Source organism: Gobio gobio, assembly GCF_949357685.1.
Source record: "Gobio gobio genome assembly, chromosome: 18".
NCBI classification, from domain to species: Eukaryota; Metazoa; Chordata; class Actinopteri; order Cypriniformes; family Gobionidae; genus Gobio; species Gobio gobio.
The window spans coordinates 45244156-45257467 of NC_137111.1; the positions used below are offsets into that span (position 1 = coordinate 45244156).

The 13312-nt window shown below is 38.2% G+C and overlaps 1 protein-coding gene across 1 annotated transcript in view; it reads right to left on the reverse strand.

The window, feature by feature from the left end:
- Window positions 1-13312, reverse strand: part of itga9 (integrin, alpha 9) — a 112859-nt gene that overhangs the window by 2452 nt on the left and 97095 nt on the right. Inside the window, exons 24-27 of the mRNA XM_079842837.1 lie at window positions 11364-11489; window positions 10999-11118; window positions 9230-9325; window positions 6739-6858 (exon numbers count right to left, since the gene is read on the reverse strand). Coding sequence (XP_079698963.1) covers window positions 6739-6858; window positions 9230-9325; window positions 10999-11118; window positions 11364-11489 — 462 coding nt within the window. The remainder of the gene's footprint in view (window positions 1-6738; window positions 6859-9229; window positions 9326-10998; window positions 11119-11363; window positions 11490-13312) is intronic.

Sequence of the window (13312 nt, forward strand, 5' to 3'; positions counted from 1 at the left end):
CTGTGAAAATACCACACATTTTTAAGGCCTTGTCCCAACATTATGAAATCCCTGATGATTATCAAACTGTAAGAGGAATGCTTTATCATATCATATAGGTATCCAAAAATATTTACACATCCTATAAATTTACATTAGCAATGGTATTGGATGTCATTAATGCCTGGGTTGAATGATCACACCTGAATATTTTGAAATGCTAATGAAATATGAGCTATAGCAAAGGGGAAATGTTTTAATGAATAACTGATATTTCATTTTGTTCCTCACATAAAGCTATGATATGATTTTGGAAGACCAAAATAATCTAAATATAAAATGAAAATAAGAACAAATGATCTAACTACAAGCAACAGCACAAATAAATACAATAGAACAAAGATACAAAAAGATAAAGATAACCCTGTCCACGCCTTTTCACTGCGTGTCTTTTTCAAATCCTGACAGAAGTTTTTTAAACGCCAAAAGAGGGTTTGCATTGGCGCAAGCTGTTAGTAAATCTGGCCCTATGTCTGCTAACCCTAACCCTAAGCTGACATAATTTGTGTGTGAATTTGTCCATTCAAGCACAAGACCTGAAAGAGAACTGTCTGAGATGTGGGTTTCAGTGTGCGCGATTCGGACGAGTTCACACACAAATCTTCTCACAGCGCGAGTTCTCATTCGAGTCTTCTGGCTCTTGAATGTTTAAATTGGCAAGGCTTAAAGGAACACGCCTCTTTTTTTGAAAATAGGCTCATTTTCCAACCCCCCTAGAGTTAAACCGTTGAGTTTTAACGTTTTCAAATCCATTCAGCCGATCTCCGGGTCTGGCGGTAGCACTTTTAGCATAGCTTAGCATAGATCATTGAATCTGATTAGACCGTTAGCTTCTCACTCAAAAAATGACCAAAGAGTGGGCAGTGCGCTGACATATAGCGCTGTTGCGCTTTGGGCGACCCGAGTTCGAGTCCCGGCTTGTGGACCTTTCCTGATCCCGTCCCCCTTTAAAAAATTACCAAAGAGTTTAGATATTTTTCCAATTTAACCCTCTGGTTTTGAAATGTTAAAAATCACTGCTTCATCGGAATGATATGAAACTTTCTAGCATTAGGTATGTAAACACACAAAAATTGGGGTCATGATTCGAGCAGGCTAATTGGTCGTAAAAAAAAGAAGTAGTGTTCATTGTCTTCGATCATAAATGACTGACCATAGGAAATGAATGGGAAATCGGCAAAAACACAAAATTTCTCTGAATATTTGTGAGTGCAATCTACAAATCGGCCACGATGCTGAAAAAAAGTACACAGCAGTAAAGGGGTGACACTCTAAAACATCAAGAGTGTGATATTGACACATCCACATCCACACACGCACACATACACGCGCACACGCACACACACCTATGAAAAACTGAACCTATGAACCACATTTGGAATTTTTAAAACTTGGTGACTTTTCTAGCATTAGGTGTGTAAACACATAAACAAATTGAGGGCATGATTCGAGCATGCTAAGTTGTTGTAAAAAAATACTCCCACTTGTGCTCTTCGGTCAAAAATGACACCACAGGAAATTAATGGGAAATATGCAAAAACACAAATTCACAGAAAAAAATCTATATTTCTAACAACAACAAAAAAATGTATCTAAAACTTTATAATAAATTGTCTTTGAGATTTTTTAAATATATATTCAAATCCATCAACAACAAAAAAAACCATTAAATGTGTTCAAAACAGAACTAGGGAATTTTCAAGCCTCTCCATTGATACAAAAAAATTTGTTTTGTATAATTTTCAATGGCAAAAATAGACCATAATTATTGCATAAATATTTTAAAAATACCATCAAATCATCTCAAAATAGAAAATTAAAAAGAAAAAATATTATTGAAGAAAAATAAATTGCATTGGTTTTACTGGGATGGAGGAAGTTTAATTTTTAGATGTCTTATGACCGGGAAGACAACCAATGCAACCCCTAAATGAAGAGCACCAGAGGGTTAAAACTTGACCCTTCTGTAGTTACATCGTGTACTAAGACCGACGGAAAATGAACAGTTGCAATTTTCTAGGCCGATTTGGCCTGGAACTATACTCTCATTCCTGCGTAATGATCAAGGAACTTTGTGCCGTACCATGAGTGGAGCGGCGCAATGATATTACTCAACTGTTTAACCCTAGGGGAGTTGGAAAACTAGCCTATTTTCAAAAATAGTGGAGTGTTCCTTTAAATTACTTAAGTTTAAACACAGATATGTGGTGTTCAGGTCTCAACACCAGCACCCAGCTGATGACGGCATAAATGACCGGTCATATTCAAGCATACGGCACTCGCATTGAACAAAGTTTACAGAGAGTGACCACGGGTTTTTAGATCGTCGCTGCTATAATGTATTGGGAAGCCAAAATGCGCATCTATCGACAGAAACATAGATTAGCTGAACTCTGTCTGTCTGTTTCACACATTGATGTAAGATGGACCACGGTGCAAGTGTGTGCCGAACGGTGTGCTTAGATTTTTCACAGAGAACGTTACACCCCTATATATATATATACACATACATACGTATAGTGGTGTAATACACACATAGAATATGGTGCTTTTAATTGGAAAGAAAAACTCCTTTGTGTTTCTCAGAAGAAAGAAAATCACATGGGTTCTGCACGACAAGAGTGAGCAGATGATGTCATTTTTGGGTGAACTATCTCTTTGTGTAGTTTGAGCCAATAGTCCGGGGAGGGATTCAGATAAATAGTGGGATGGGCGACACAGATAGCGCTACTGTAAAGAGCCGCGTCAGCGCAGGAAATGTGTTGTTCCTCTTCCTGTGACTCAACAGGTTTGTCTTTGTTTGAATGCGGTTTATTGATTCAGACCTCGGCTCTCTCCAGGCATTTCCTGAAGCTGGAGTAGCTGGACATGTGCTGCTCTTGTTGAGGAGGTTTATTTTGGCAGATTTGGGATTTGGGGGGGGAAGTATCCCTACACACACATTCCAGGATTTGCCCTAGTATTCCCGCTGGAAAGTAATGGAGTAGAAAAGAAAAGAAGGGCTTGTTTGAGAAGCCTTGAAATCCGTTCGATTCACTTTTATGTGTATGTGTAAATTATTGTCAGCGCTGTGTTTTGTTCACTTTACGGTCGGTCTAAAGCTCTCTATTGACCCCTCAGGCCAAGAAAAACAACAGTAGTGTGTGAATGTGGGACATGTGACCCTCTACAAGACTCCCGCAAAGTCTAGTAGGAGGAGGGAAGTATATTTCCAAACTGAACGACCAAGATCATCAATGCACTAATTATAATCTAAGAAGTCACTGCATCATTTCACGGAGGTTTCATTTCATGTGCATGCACTAATGAACTATCTAAGAACTGTTACTGTACTTCAAACAAAAAACAGTTCATCCACATCCGCTTTACGTGCCCTTTTTTTGACTGAGGATATTAAAAGCAGCCCAGTGCTAATTTAACTGTAATGGGACGCTGCACATGAGCAGGTGGTTCTACTCTTTCAATACACCGTGACCTGATGGGTCACATTCTCTGCTGACATTTACTTTGCAAGAACTGCTGTCTAACAGGAACCATTTCAGACTTTTGATTTGTACTGGGTCTCATGTGAAAAGACAAAGTGAACATGACAAGCAAACAAGCTCATCTGGACTGGAACTCTGTGTGTGTTGGACCGATGAGGGAGGAAACCTAGCATGGTTCACCATCCTCTGTTGATTCTGGAATAATGTTTCTGTCAAAAATCACTCTTAAATACCAGCATGACCCTAAAAACAGAGGGAAATGACAGGTCGATAATGTTGAACTCAATGCTCAAGGCCTTAGGAACGATCTGAAAAGTGTGGCGTACACAAATCATAAAACATTTCGTCCTGGCTCATGAATATTAATTAGTTGCCATATGCAGTAACAGTAGTCCTGTGGCGAGCGGTCGGTCAGGTTGGGCGATATGGTCAAAATATGATCACATCTTATTATTGATGTGGAAGGAAATGCATTCCACATGTTTGTCAGACCTCAAATATAACTTTTTTTTGTTTACAAGTAAACTCCACAGTGTAAGCTACCTTTTAATTTAGGTCCCCATGAAATTAGTTTTATTTCCCCCCCAAATTCTGCATCTTTTTGTTTTTATTTATTTAAATTTTATTTTTTAAATGATTAAAATAGAAAATTATTTTAAATAGTAAAAATATTTCACAATATTACCGTTTTTACTGTATTTTTGATTAAATAAATGCAGCCTTGGTGAGCAGAAGAGACTTCTTTTCATAATGTTTCCAAAATTTTGCCAGGTACTGTTCCATTTTATAAATCTTTTCAAATATGCATATAATTGCATATAACCTAGAATACTGTTTAAGGCCGTGTGTCCAACAAAGGGTTATTTCATGCGGCTGGCTGGCGTATTCAATTGTTTTCAATGTGAGCGTCGCGTTTTTTGGAACGCCATGCGCGTAACGAGGCGCTGAGCGAGTATTTCATGCTCAAGCGCTGAGCACTCTGCGTTTTTTACTGGTCGCCAAGAGTTGAAGAATGTTCAACTTTGAGTAAAACGCAGTGCTCATCACTGTCACTTTTCACCCAGCCGTCCAATCAGAGTGGAGGAGGGGCGGGACAAATACAACACCGACCAACCGCAACATTCTGCTTGTACTGTACAACGTCAACAGACGACAACAAGCAGTATAATAACAGAACAAAATAATTAAAAACAAGAGCCAGAGCAAATACTTTACATTGAATCTGCATTTTTATATAGATTCAATACACAAACAAATTATCTGTGAAATGAGATACTAGTAACACTTCCGCGGATATTCTGTATCATAACAAGCAAAGAGTCTCAACTCAAAAAAACGCTGCACTGCCAAAACACTCTCAAGCGCCCACAGTGAGATGTTTTCAGCAACACGCTGCCTAAAGGCCCGTTCACACCAAGAACGATTATAAAGATAACTAAAACGATAACTATATTATCGATTACTACATAACTATCGTTACGTTTATTCTGCGTGTGCTTGTCTGCCACTTTAAATGCTCAAGCTCGTAACAGCAGGATGGATTCTGATTGGCTTTTTATCGTTCATCAGCTGATAAAATTGTTCTGAAAGTGATTACAACAATATAATTTCTCTATATTGTTATCGTTTTAGCTGTGGTGTGAACTGCTATTCTTTAATATTGATAAGGATATTTAGAACTACTTTATCATTATCTTATAGTTATCGTCCTTGGTGTGAACAGGCCTTTAAGTGATACTCCACCGTTGTTTCATATTAAACTATGTTATTCCCTTAACTAAGACGAGTTGATACATACCTCTCTCGTCTCAGTGCGTGCACTTAATCGCTCTGACGCGCTGTGACATTTTGATAGCACTTAGCTTAGCCCACTAAGCCCAGTTCATTCATTAGGTACCAAACAGAGATCAAGTTAGAAGCAACCAAACACCTCCACGTTTTCCCTATTTAAAGACAGTTACACGAATAGTTGAACGACCAAGTATGGTGACAGAAAATAAAACGTGGCGCTTTTCTAAGCGGGTTAAAAAGGATAACTATAATGTATGGCGGAATAGCACTTTTGAGAGAGTACTTCGACTCGGCACAGTAAAAAGTCACACCTGAGAGGATTTTTCAGGCGTGACTTTTTACTGCGCTGAGTCGAAGTACTCTCTCAAAAGTGCTATTCCGCCATACATTATAGGTACCTAATGAATGAACTGGTCTTAGTTAAGGGAATAACATAGTTTAATATGAAAAAAACGGTGGAGTATCCCTTTAACACTTGATGGCTGCTCTGTCGTATCTTCATCGTCAGTTATGAACCTGGGTGTGCTTTTTGATACCAATCTTTCATTTGAAATCCATGTTTATAGTATCTGTAAAACCGCATTCTTCCATCTTAAAAATATATCTAAATGAAGACATATGCTCTCAATGCCAAATGCTGAACAGTTAGTTCCTCAAGGTTAGATTATTGTAATGCTCTACTGGGTGGTTGCCCTGCTCGCTTAATAAACAAACTCCAGCTGGTCCAAAACGCAGCAGCTCGAGTTTTTACTAGAACCAGGAAGTATGACCATATTAGCCCGGTTCTGTCAACACTGCATTGGCTCCCTATTGAACATCGTTAAACATCCACTGCAAGTGGTAGGTCCTTTTTCTATTTAGCACCTAAACTTTGTAGAAGTTTTCCAAGCATTGTTCGGGAAGCAGACACACTCTGTCCGTTTAAATCTAGACTAAACACATCTCTTTAACCTGGCATACACATAGAACATTATCAATTTATATTATCCAAATCAGTTAAATGAATGTTAGGCTGCATAAACTAGGTCAGCCGGAACCAGGAACATTTCCCATAACACCCAATGTACTCTGTGTATCCCGGATCCGGGCCAGATGAAGGACCTGCGCATAGACACGACACAATGCTTCTGCTTGGTCTTAAAATCGCCGTTTTACAGTATGTGGAAGGCTCCTATTTTCTTTCTTTCCACAGTGACTGGAACTCAAAAAAATGATGTGTGGGTGGTGAAATATCAAAACATGTTAAATGTTTGCTGCACTCCTGCCAACCCTAAATCTAATCCTAACCTACTCCTAAAATCAGAGCGAAATGCTAGGCTGATAAGAATCTTATTCAAGCCCCTAAATCCAACGGCAACCCCGAATGTTGCTCCAGAACCAACAAGGATGTTGATCCAGGAACATGTGTTGTCTGATGCGGTACCTTCCAGAGCAGCACAGCCAGCAGCAGGAAGATCAGGATTCCCACCAGCAGGCTGATGGCGATGATCCATCCCACCACATAACCCCTGGGCTCCTGACTGTGAAGGGCCTCAAACACCAGCTGCAGGACGACACAAAGAGAGTGAACATACACATAACATTCAGCAGAGCCCGTCATAACCTCACTCAGTTAAATAAACATATTACAGATCGTCATTTCTCAGTGGGACCAGAGATTTTATAGACTCTATGAATCACTGTGTCATTTCCTGAATGTTATAATGTCTGTGCGGAGTCTACAGTATATTAGGTGTTGACTCAATCAAAGGGAAATGAGATTTCAAGTCAACAAATCAATCAAACACACATCTGTGAAGGTTTTCATTAATCCAGATCAGTGTAGAAGGTCAGTAAGAGATCATTTGTTCACAACTGGACTTCATTTATCATTGTCTGAGGATGAGCTATCCTTCTAAATAACACTCCAAACACATACATACACAGTTTTATGCACAATTTGTGTTATATGGCATACGTGCTTGCTGACCGTTAAATGTGGAAGAATTTCACCTCTGAAAACCATAAAGTACTGCCACAAAAACACAGCGAGAGATCAACAGTCCCCTCAATGGATCTGGATGTAAATGTTGCATGAAAAGCTAGCAGAAAATCCCCGTCTGGAGAGAGATGCCAGCCTAGATAAATCTCGCTTCAGCTTCTGACCACAATTTCACTCCTTGAATATGAGGACCGAAATAAAATACCACAGTTCACAGCTTGCAGTCAGGTGAAATCTCAAGTGAGACCTCTTTAATATCTCAGTTGTTTCTTCTAAACCACGAGATACAAATACAGATTTATCTCACATGTGTCTCCTCTAGAGTTTCAGAAGAGATCAGAACTCAAACTTTGCTCAGATTTGCCAAGATACCAGCGTTTTTTAAAGCATTATTTACTTGCTATTATGATTTCAAATTTGAAAATCAGCTTTTATTTTTATATTTTCCATTTTCATTACTTTTTAAACATTTCAATTTAGATTTATTTTATTTCAGTATTAGTTTAAGTATTTTTTTAGCACTTTAACAACTTTATTTCAGTTAGTTGCCCATGCAACAATTCTAATGTGAAGTTTTTAATCTAAAACAGAGCCTTAGGGACATGGTGGTGGTGGTGGTGGAAAAATACATGAGATTGGAGGAAAAGTAATAAGTCAATGCTTTTGCATTCTCTCACAATTTTTTTTTTGCATTGCCCTGAGAAACTGTTTGCTCGCAAAGCTATCTTTCTATCTTTTCCTCCATCTAATATTTTAGGGGCATTGGAAATATTTATATTTTGATTTATTTCTGCTTTATTTCAATTACTAAAACTAGTTTTGATTAATGACAACGTAGCAATATACTAACCTCAGCAATAAAAATTCAAAGATCTCAATGTGAACTAATATTTCTCATCAAAATATTTTAAGATCAAATGATCTGAGCTTCATTTTATAGCTCTATAGGTCTACTCTTACTGTATTGACACCCATTAGTCTCATTTCTGTACAGTATATTTTTATTTCTTGTCTTTTAGTAGCTTCTGAGGTAAAGTTGATAGATAAATAAATCACCTCCTGAGCTATGAAAGAGCAATAATATCTTCCTCTGGGTGATAAACAGTACTATATTATTTCTATTCTTGACTAACAATGGAAACTGAAGGGTATATAAAAATTGCACTAAATATATCTAAAGCATTTGTCGAGTTCAGCTGACTGAGTCAAAACTAAAGTAAAGATACAGTAGCATATAAAGGTTTAGCGCTCATAGTCGGTCTGTCATTTCCAATTTGTCTAGGTGGCTGTGAACATGATGGAAATGATACATTTGAAGCATGTTAGAAGACTGTGTGGTATTAATGCTTATACCAATGCAATTTCTAAATGAGAGTTGCATGTCTACCGTTTGCCCGAGGGACCTTCTTGTGCAACTTAATAACAGATTGCTCTGGGACCGAAGCGTTTCCTAAGTGCAGAGGGTAAAAGGGGGCGCAGACCCATTAAACAGCCCTATTAGGAATTGTCCACTACACTGGTTGAAACCAGGTCAGAAACCCAATCAGCTGAATGCAGGGCTGAGTGAGATGCCATGGCACCATACTCCTCCAATCAATCGGCACGCCGAGGTCTGTAGTATTCTGTTCTTGAGCACAGCTGTAGAGTAAAAAAAGCCCCCTACTCTCATATGAACAGCAAACTCGAGCCAGATCTCAGCAGCTACTATGAGTTGATGAGCTCAGAATCATGCAAACGGACAGCTTAATTCTCTTCCGTGCATCAGGGGTCCTGATCGGTTTCAAACACAATAATCATACCGGTTTCAAGCGCACAATGAAAACCACTAGCATGTCATCTCAAGTCTGAGTGTAGTTTACAGTAATGGTACAAATATGCTTGGCAAGAAATGCCTGAATGTTGGATTGGATTATTCATCCATTTGATCACTTACAGAAATCTCCTCTGGAAGTCCGGTGGCGACCTCCACAGCCCTGCCGTCCAGCTGGACGTGACCTCGTGTCACAAACTGGATCACAGAGGAGCTGTCCTGCAAACCACATATTAAGACAGACACATTTTTAGACAGACGCAAAAAACGCAACTGCCTAATTTATAAATATAAAGACATTGCTCAATTATTCCCATTGCCACTTTTATAGCAAAATATCTTGTTAAAAAAGGGCTGTTTAGTACTGTTTTTGTTTTTATTAATTACATTTTATATATATATTTACGTAAAGCTGAATTTACGTCTTCAGTGTCACATGATCCTTTAGAAATCATTCTAATATGCTGATTTGCTGCTAAAGAAACATTTCTGATTATCAATGTTGAAAATTGCCTAATATTTTTTCTGTGATTCTTTTTTTGGGGGATTATATGATGAACATAAAGTTCAAAAGAACAGCGTTTACTTGAAACGCAAATATTTGTAACATTATAAATGTCTTAATTGCCACTTTTGATCAACTTAATGCATCCTTGCATTAATGCATATTGTGATAAATAAATATAGGCTAGGATAATTAGCCTCAATAACTACTTCTTGTTAGTAGTTTGTCATGTAGCTAACTACTTTTAGCTAACTAAGGCCCTGTTTACACCTGGTATTAAGATTGATCACAAGTAAACGAGGCAGACACATTCTCGTTTAAACCTGGTGTTTTAATCCGTCCCTTTTGTCCACTTTCAACCACTTCTGTCCTGATTTATTTGAGGGGAGGATCTATGGGAGGGTAACTGTGTGTTTTTTTTTTGTTTAGATCTTTCGATCTAATGGGCAAAATAAGCCAATGTAATTTACATATGATCAATTATATCAATCAATTGATTACTAAAGAATTGAATACTAAATTACTCATCATTTAAAGTAGTTAAACAAGCTACCCTTAGGCCCTGTTTACGGCTGGTATTAAAGATGTTAAAGATGATTGATCGGATCACAAGTGGACAATGCTAAATAAAGGTGTAAACGGGGTCTAAAACGTTTTGATCTTGTCCACTTTCGACCACTTCCTGAGGTAGTGGAAAACACATTCGACCGGATTGCTTTCGTAGTGTGAGCAGTCATGTAGTCGACAGACCCTAAAAGGCTGCCTACTGACCTAATGCGTGAACATTATGGGAAGCGCAATAGCCATACGGGGTTAAACCATGTCGGCGCGTGCCCAGAGACAATAGAAAAACAGAGAGAGCATCAGCTTTCATTTTTGCTCTGACAGCCGCAAGACCAGCCGAATGCTGTGAGTGTGTGTAAGAAATAAGGAATGGCGAAACAACATTGTGCTTCGTACGTTTTTCGTCTTTAAACCAAACTTGAATCTTCAGCCGACAAAGTTTAATCCCGTCTGACTAGCGTGCTTCCCATAATGTTCACGCGTTAGGTCAGTAGGCGGAGAGAAAACAATCTTTTGTGGCTGTTCGAACGCATTCGACCACATGAGCGCTCACACTATGAAAGCAATCCGTTTAAATGAGTTTTCCACTACCTCTGGAAGTGGTCGAAAGTGGACAAGTTCAAACCGTTTACACCTGTATTTAGCGTCGTCCACTTGTGATCTGATCAACCAAAACACATCTTAATATCAGACATATAAGGGTAGCCTGTTTAACTGCTTTAAATGGTGAGTAATTTAGTATTCAATTCTGCAACATTAAACATCGGATCTCCTTGCATTGACATTACAATAACTTTTGTACATTATTAGGCCAGTTACTCACCCTCTGTAGTATTTCAGTGTTCAGTAGTATTTGCACATCTATACTTATGACCTCTTCTTTAGCCTGAGAGCCCAGACTGCAGGAAATAGTTTGACATGCTCTTCCAGGCCGGTCACAGTCCTGTTGACACAGTATACCATCAAAGATTCACCCGTTCAGCACAAAAACTGATGAGAAATGAGGAGTGTGTTTTTGGGGGCATTAAATGCTATGATCCACTAATGCATATGCGTCTACAAAAAGGGCTGTAAAACAACATTAAATATGCAAATATGGCTTATTTCCAAGCGCTAAATGCATTTGGATGCCGTTTTCACACAGTGTGCATTTTTTTTTAACTATTCCCAATAAGTCTTTTGTCATACCAGAACTTTTCTTCCGGATTTGGTGAAGAAGGCAAAAATGGTGTGGAAGATGCTCTCCTTGTCCTGTGGGATTGTGCAGGGTTTGGGGTTTTTGTGCCACGTGCAGTTCCCTCGACCTTCTGATACCTGCAGACAAAAAGAAAACAAGATAAAAGTCATTGTGGGCACACCTCACACTCAGAGTTATTTTAGTATCATTGATATACTACTTAATTAACTATAATAAACCTGCTAAGAGTTTGTCAGAAGCTTAAACACACTCTACTGTACTGTACTGTACTGTTTAATTACTGCAGCCATCATCAATAGAATATGTCCATAAACATTTTAAATCAAATTCTTTTCATTTGCAAAATGCCAGTGGTTGGGTCAGATTATTGAAAGGTGATGTGCTGACATTATAATTCATCCAGTAAGCTCAGACCTGGTAAGTAATTCAGATAACGAAAGGAAGTTCATTCCCAGTGGGAGTTTGGAAGCCTTTCTCTGACAGCGCGTCCCATCTGGAGTGATTTAATGTCCCGCTGCCCCTTCCTCCCCTCTGGCCCCGGGGAACACTCCACTTCTTCCTTTAATTCGCATCATTTCCAGTCAGACCTCCATAAAGGCAAAGTATCTAAAGACCTTACATTGTCTTCTTTCCAGTCAAAGGAAAGGATCTCTGCCTGTTTCACGAGTGACTTTTTACGAGCCTACTTTACAGTGTGTCATTCATTCATGGGCTGATTTCACTACAGTACTGTTTCAAAACCTAGTGACTTGCCTCTCTAGACAGCGCTTTAAGAAATATACAACCCAAGGAAATTGGCGACATTTCTGCAAAATATTGCTTCTTGGAAGTTTGTGACACTTTCAAAGTGAAATGTCCAGTGAGTGCCACTAAATTTAGTTCTGTCCATAACAGATGAACATGAATCTGGCAACATTTTATTATGTTATTATGTATCGGAACAGTTTGGAAATGAAATGCTAAAAGATTAATGCTCTATAATGTACCACCTACAATAAACCGACAGTGTTAACAAAAGCAACCAAGAGATAAAAATGCATTTGCTGAAGCAATCATGTCATTTTAACTTGCTTCTACAAGTCTTTGAGTCAATGCTATACCAGGTGAGCTACAGAACATTGATTTCATTAGAAAAGTCATACATATGGATCTGATTATGTGATGTAAACGTCAATATGTGTTAGTTTACAAATCATGCACTATGGTAAAAGAGTTAATTCTGCCACTGTAATCATAATTTGTGTGAAAAGGATTAAAAGTTATTGGTGTTTTACTACAAATAGTTCATTTCAGGTGGAAACTGCAGTGGATTGTACACAGTATGTACATTTTCGAATGTCATTCCAAACAATAGGCAGTTAAAATCAGGCCAGAAACATACACTATACAATTATGTGAATGCAAACATTTTCTGGCTACACAAGTTAAAATGCAAAAGCACACATTAAAGTATGTAAAAAAAAACCCTGTGTACTTGCCAATCATTCAATTTTGCATTCAAGTATTTGCTTGTGTTAATAAAATGTTGGTGTTAGAGGTCACATTACACCCAAATTATATAATATATATATATTTCATATTTCAGTCTAAGCTATAATAAATGTTTTTCTTTTAACCTGAGTCCATGCTGTTTTTTTAAAGTGTTGATTTTTGGCGAATTGCATGGAAACCCGTGGGGGTCAATTTGACACCTAACACCATCGCAGGCACACAATTTATGCAGCCTTTCCAAAACCACACTACATCTACACCGAAAAAAATGGTGAAGAAACAATTTTAAAAAAAAGGTCACAAAAAAAAATTGACAAAGAAATTGCAAGTAACATTGAATTAAACATGAAATTTTGAAGAGATACTGAAATAATATTTTCATACTCCAATATTCTGTCAGCAATCTTTACAGTGTATGTGTCGCAACTTGCACATTTCATGACCTCGA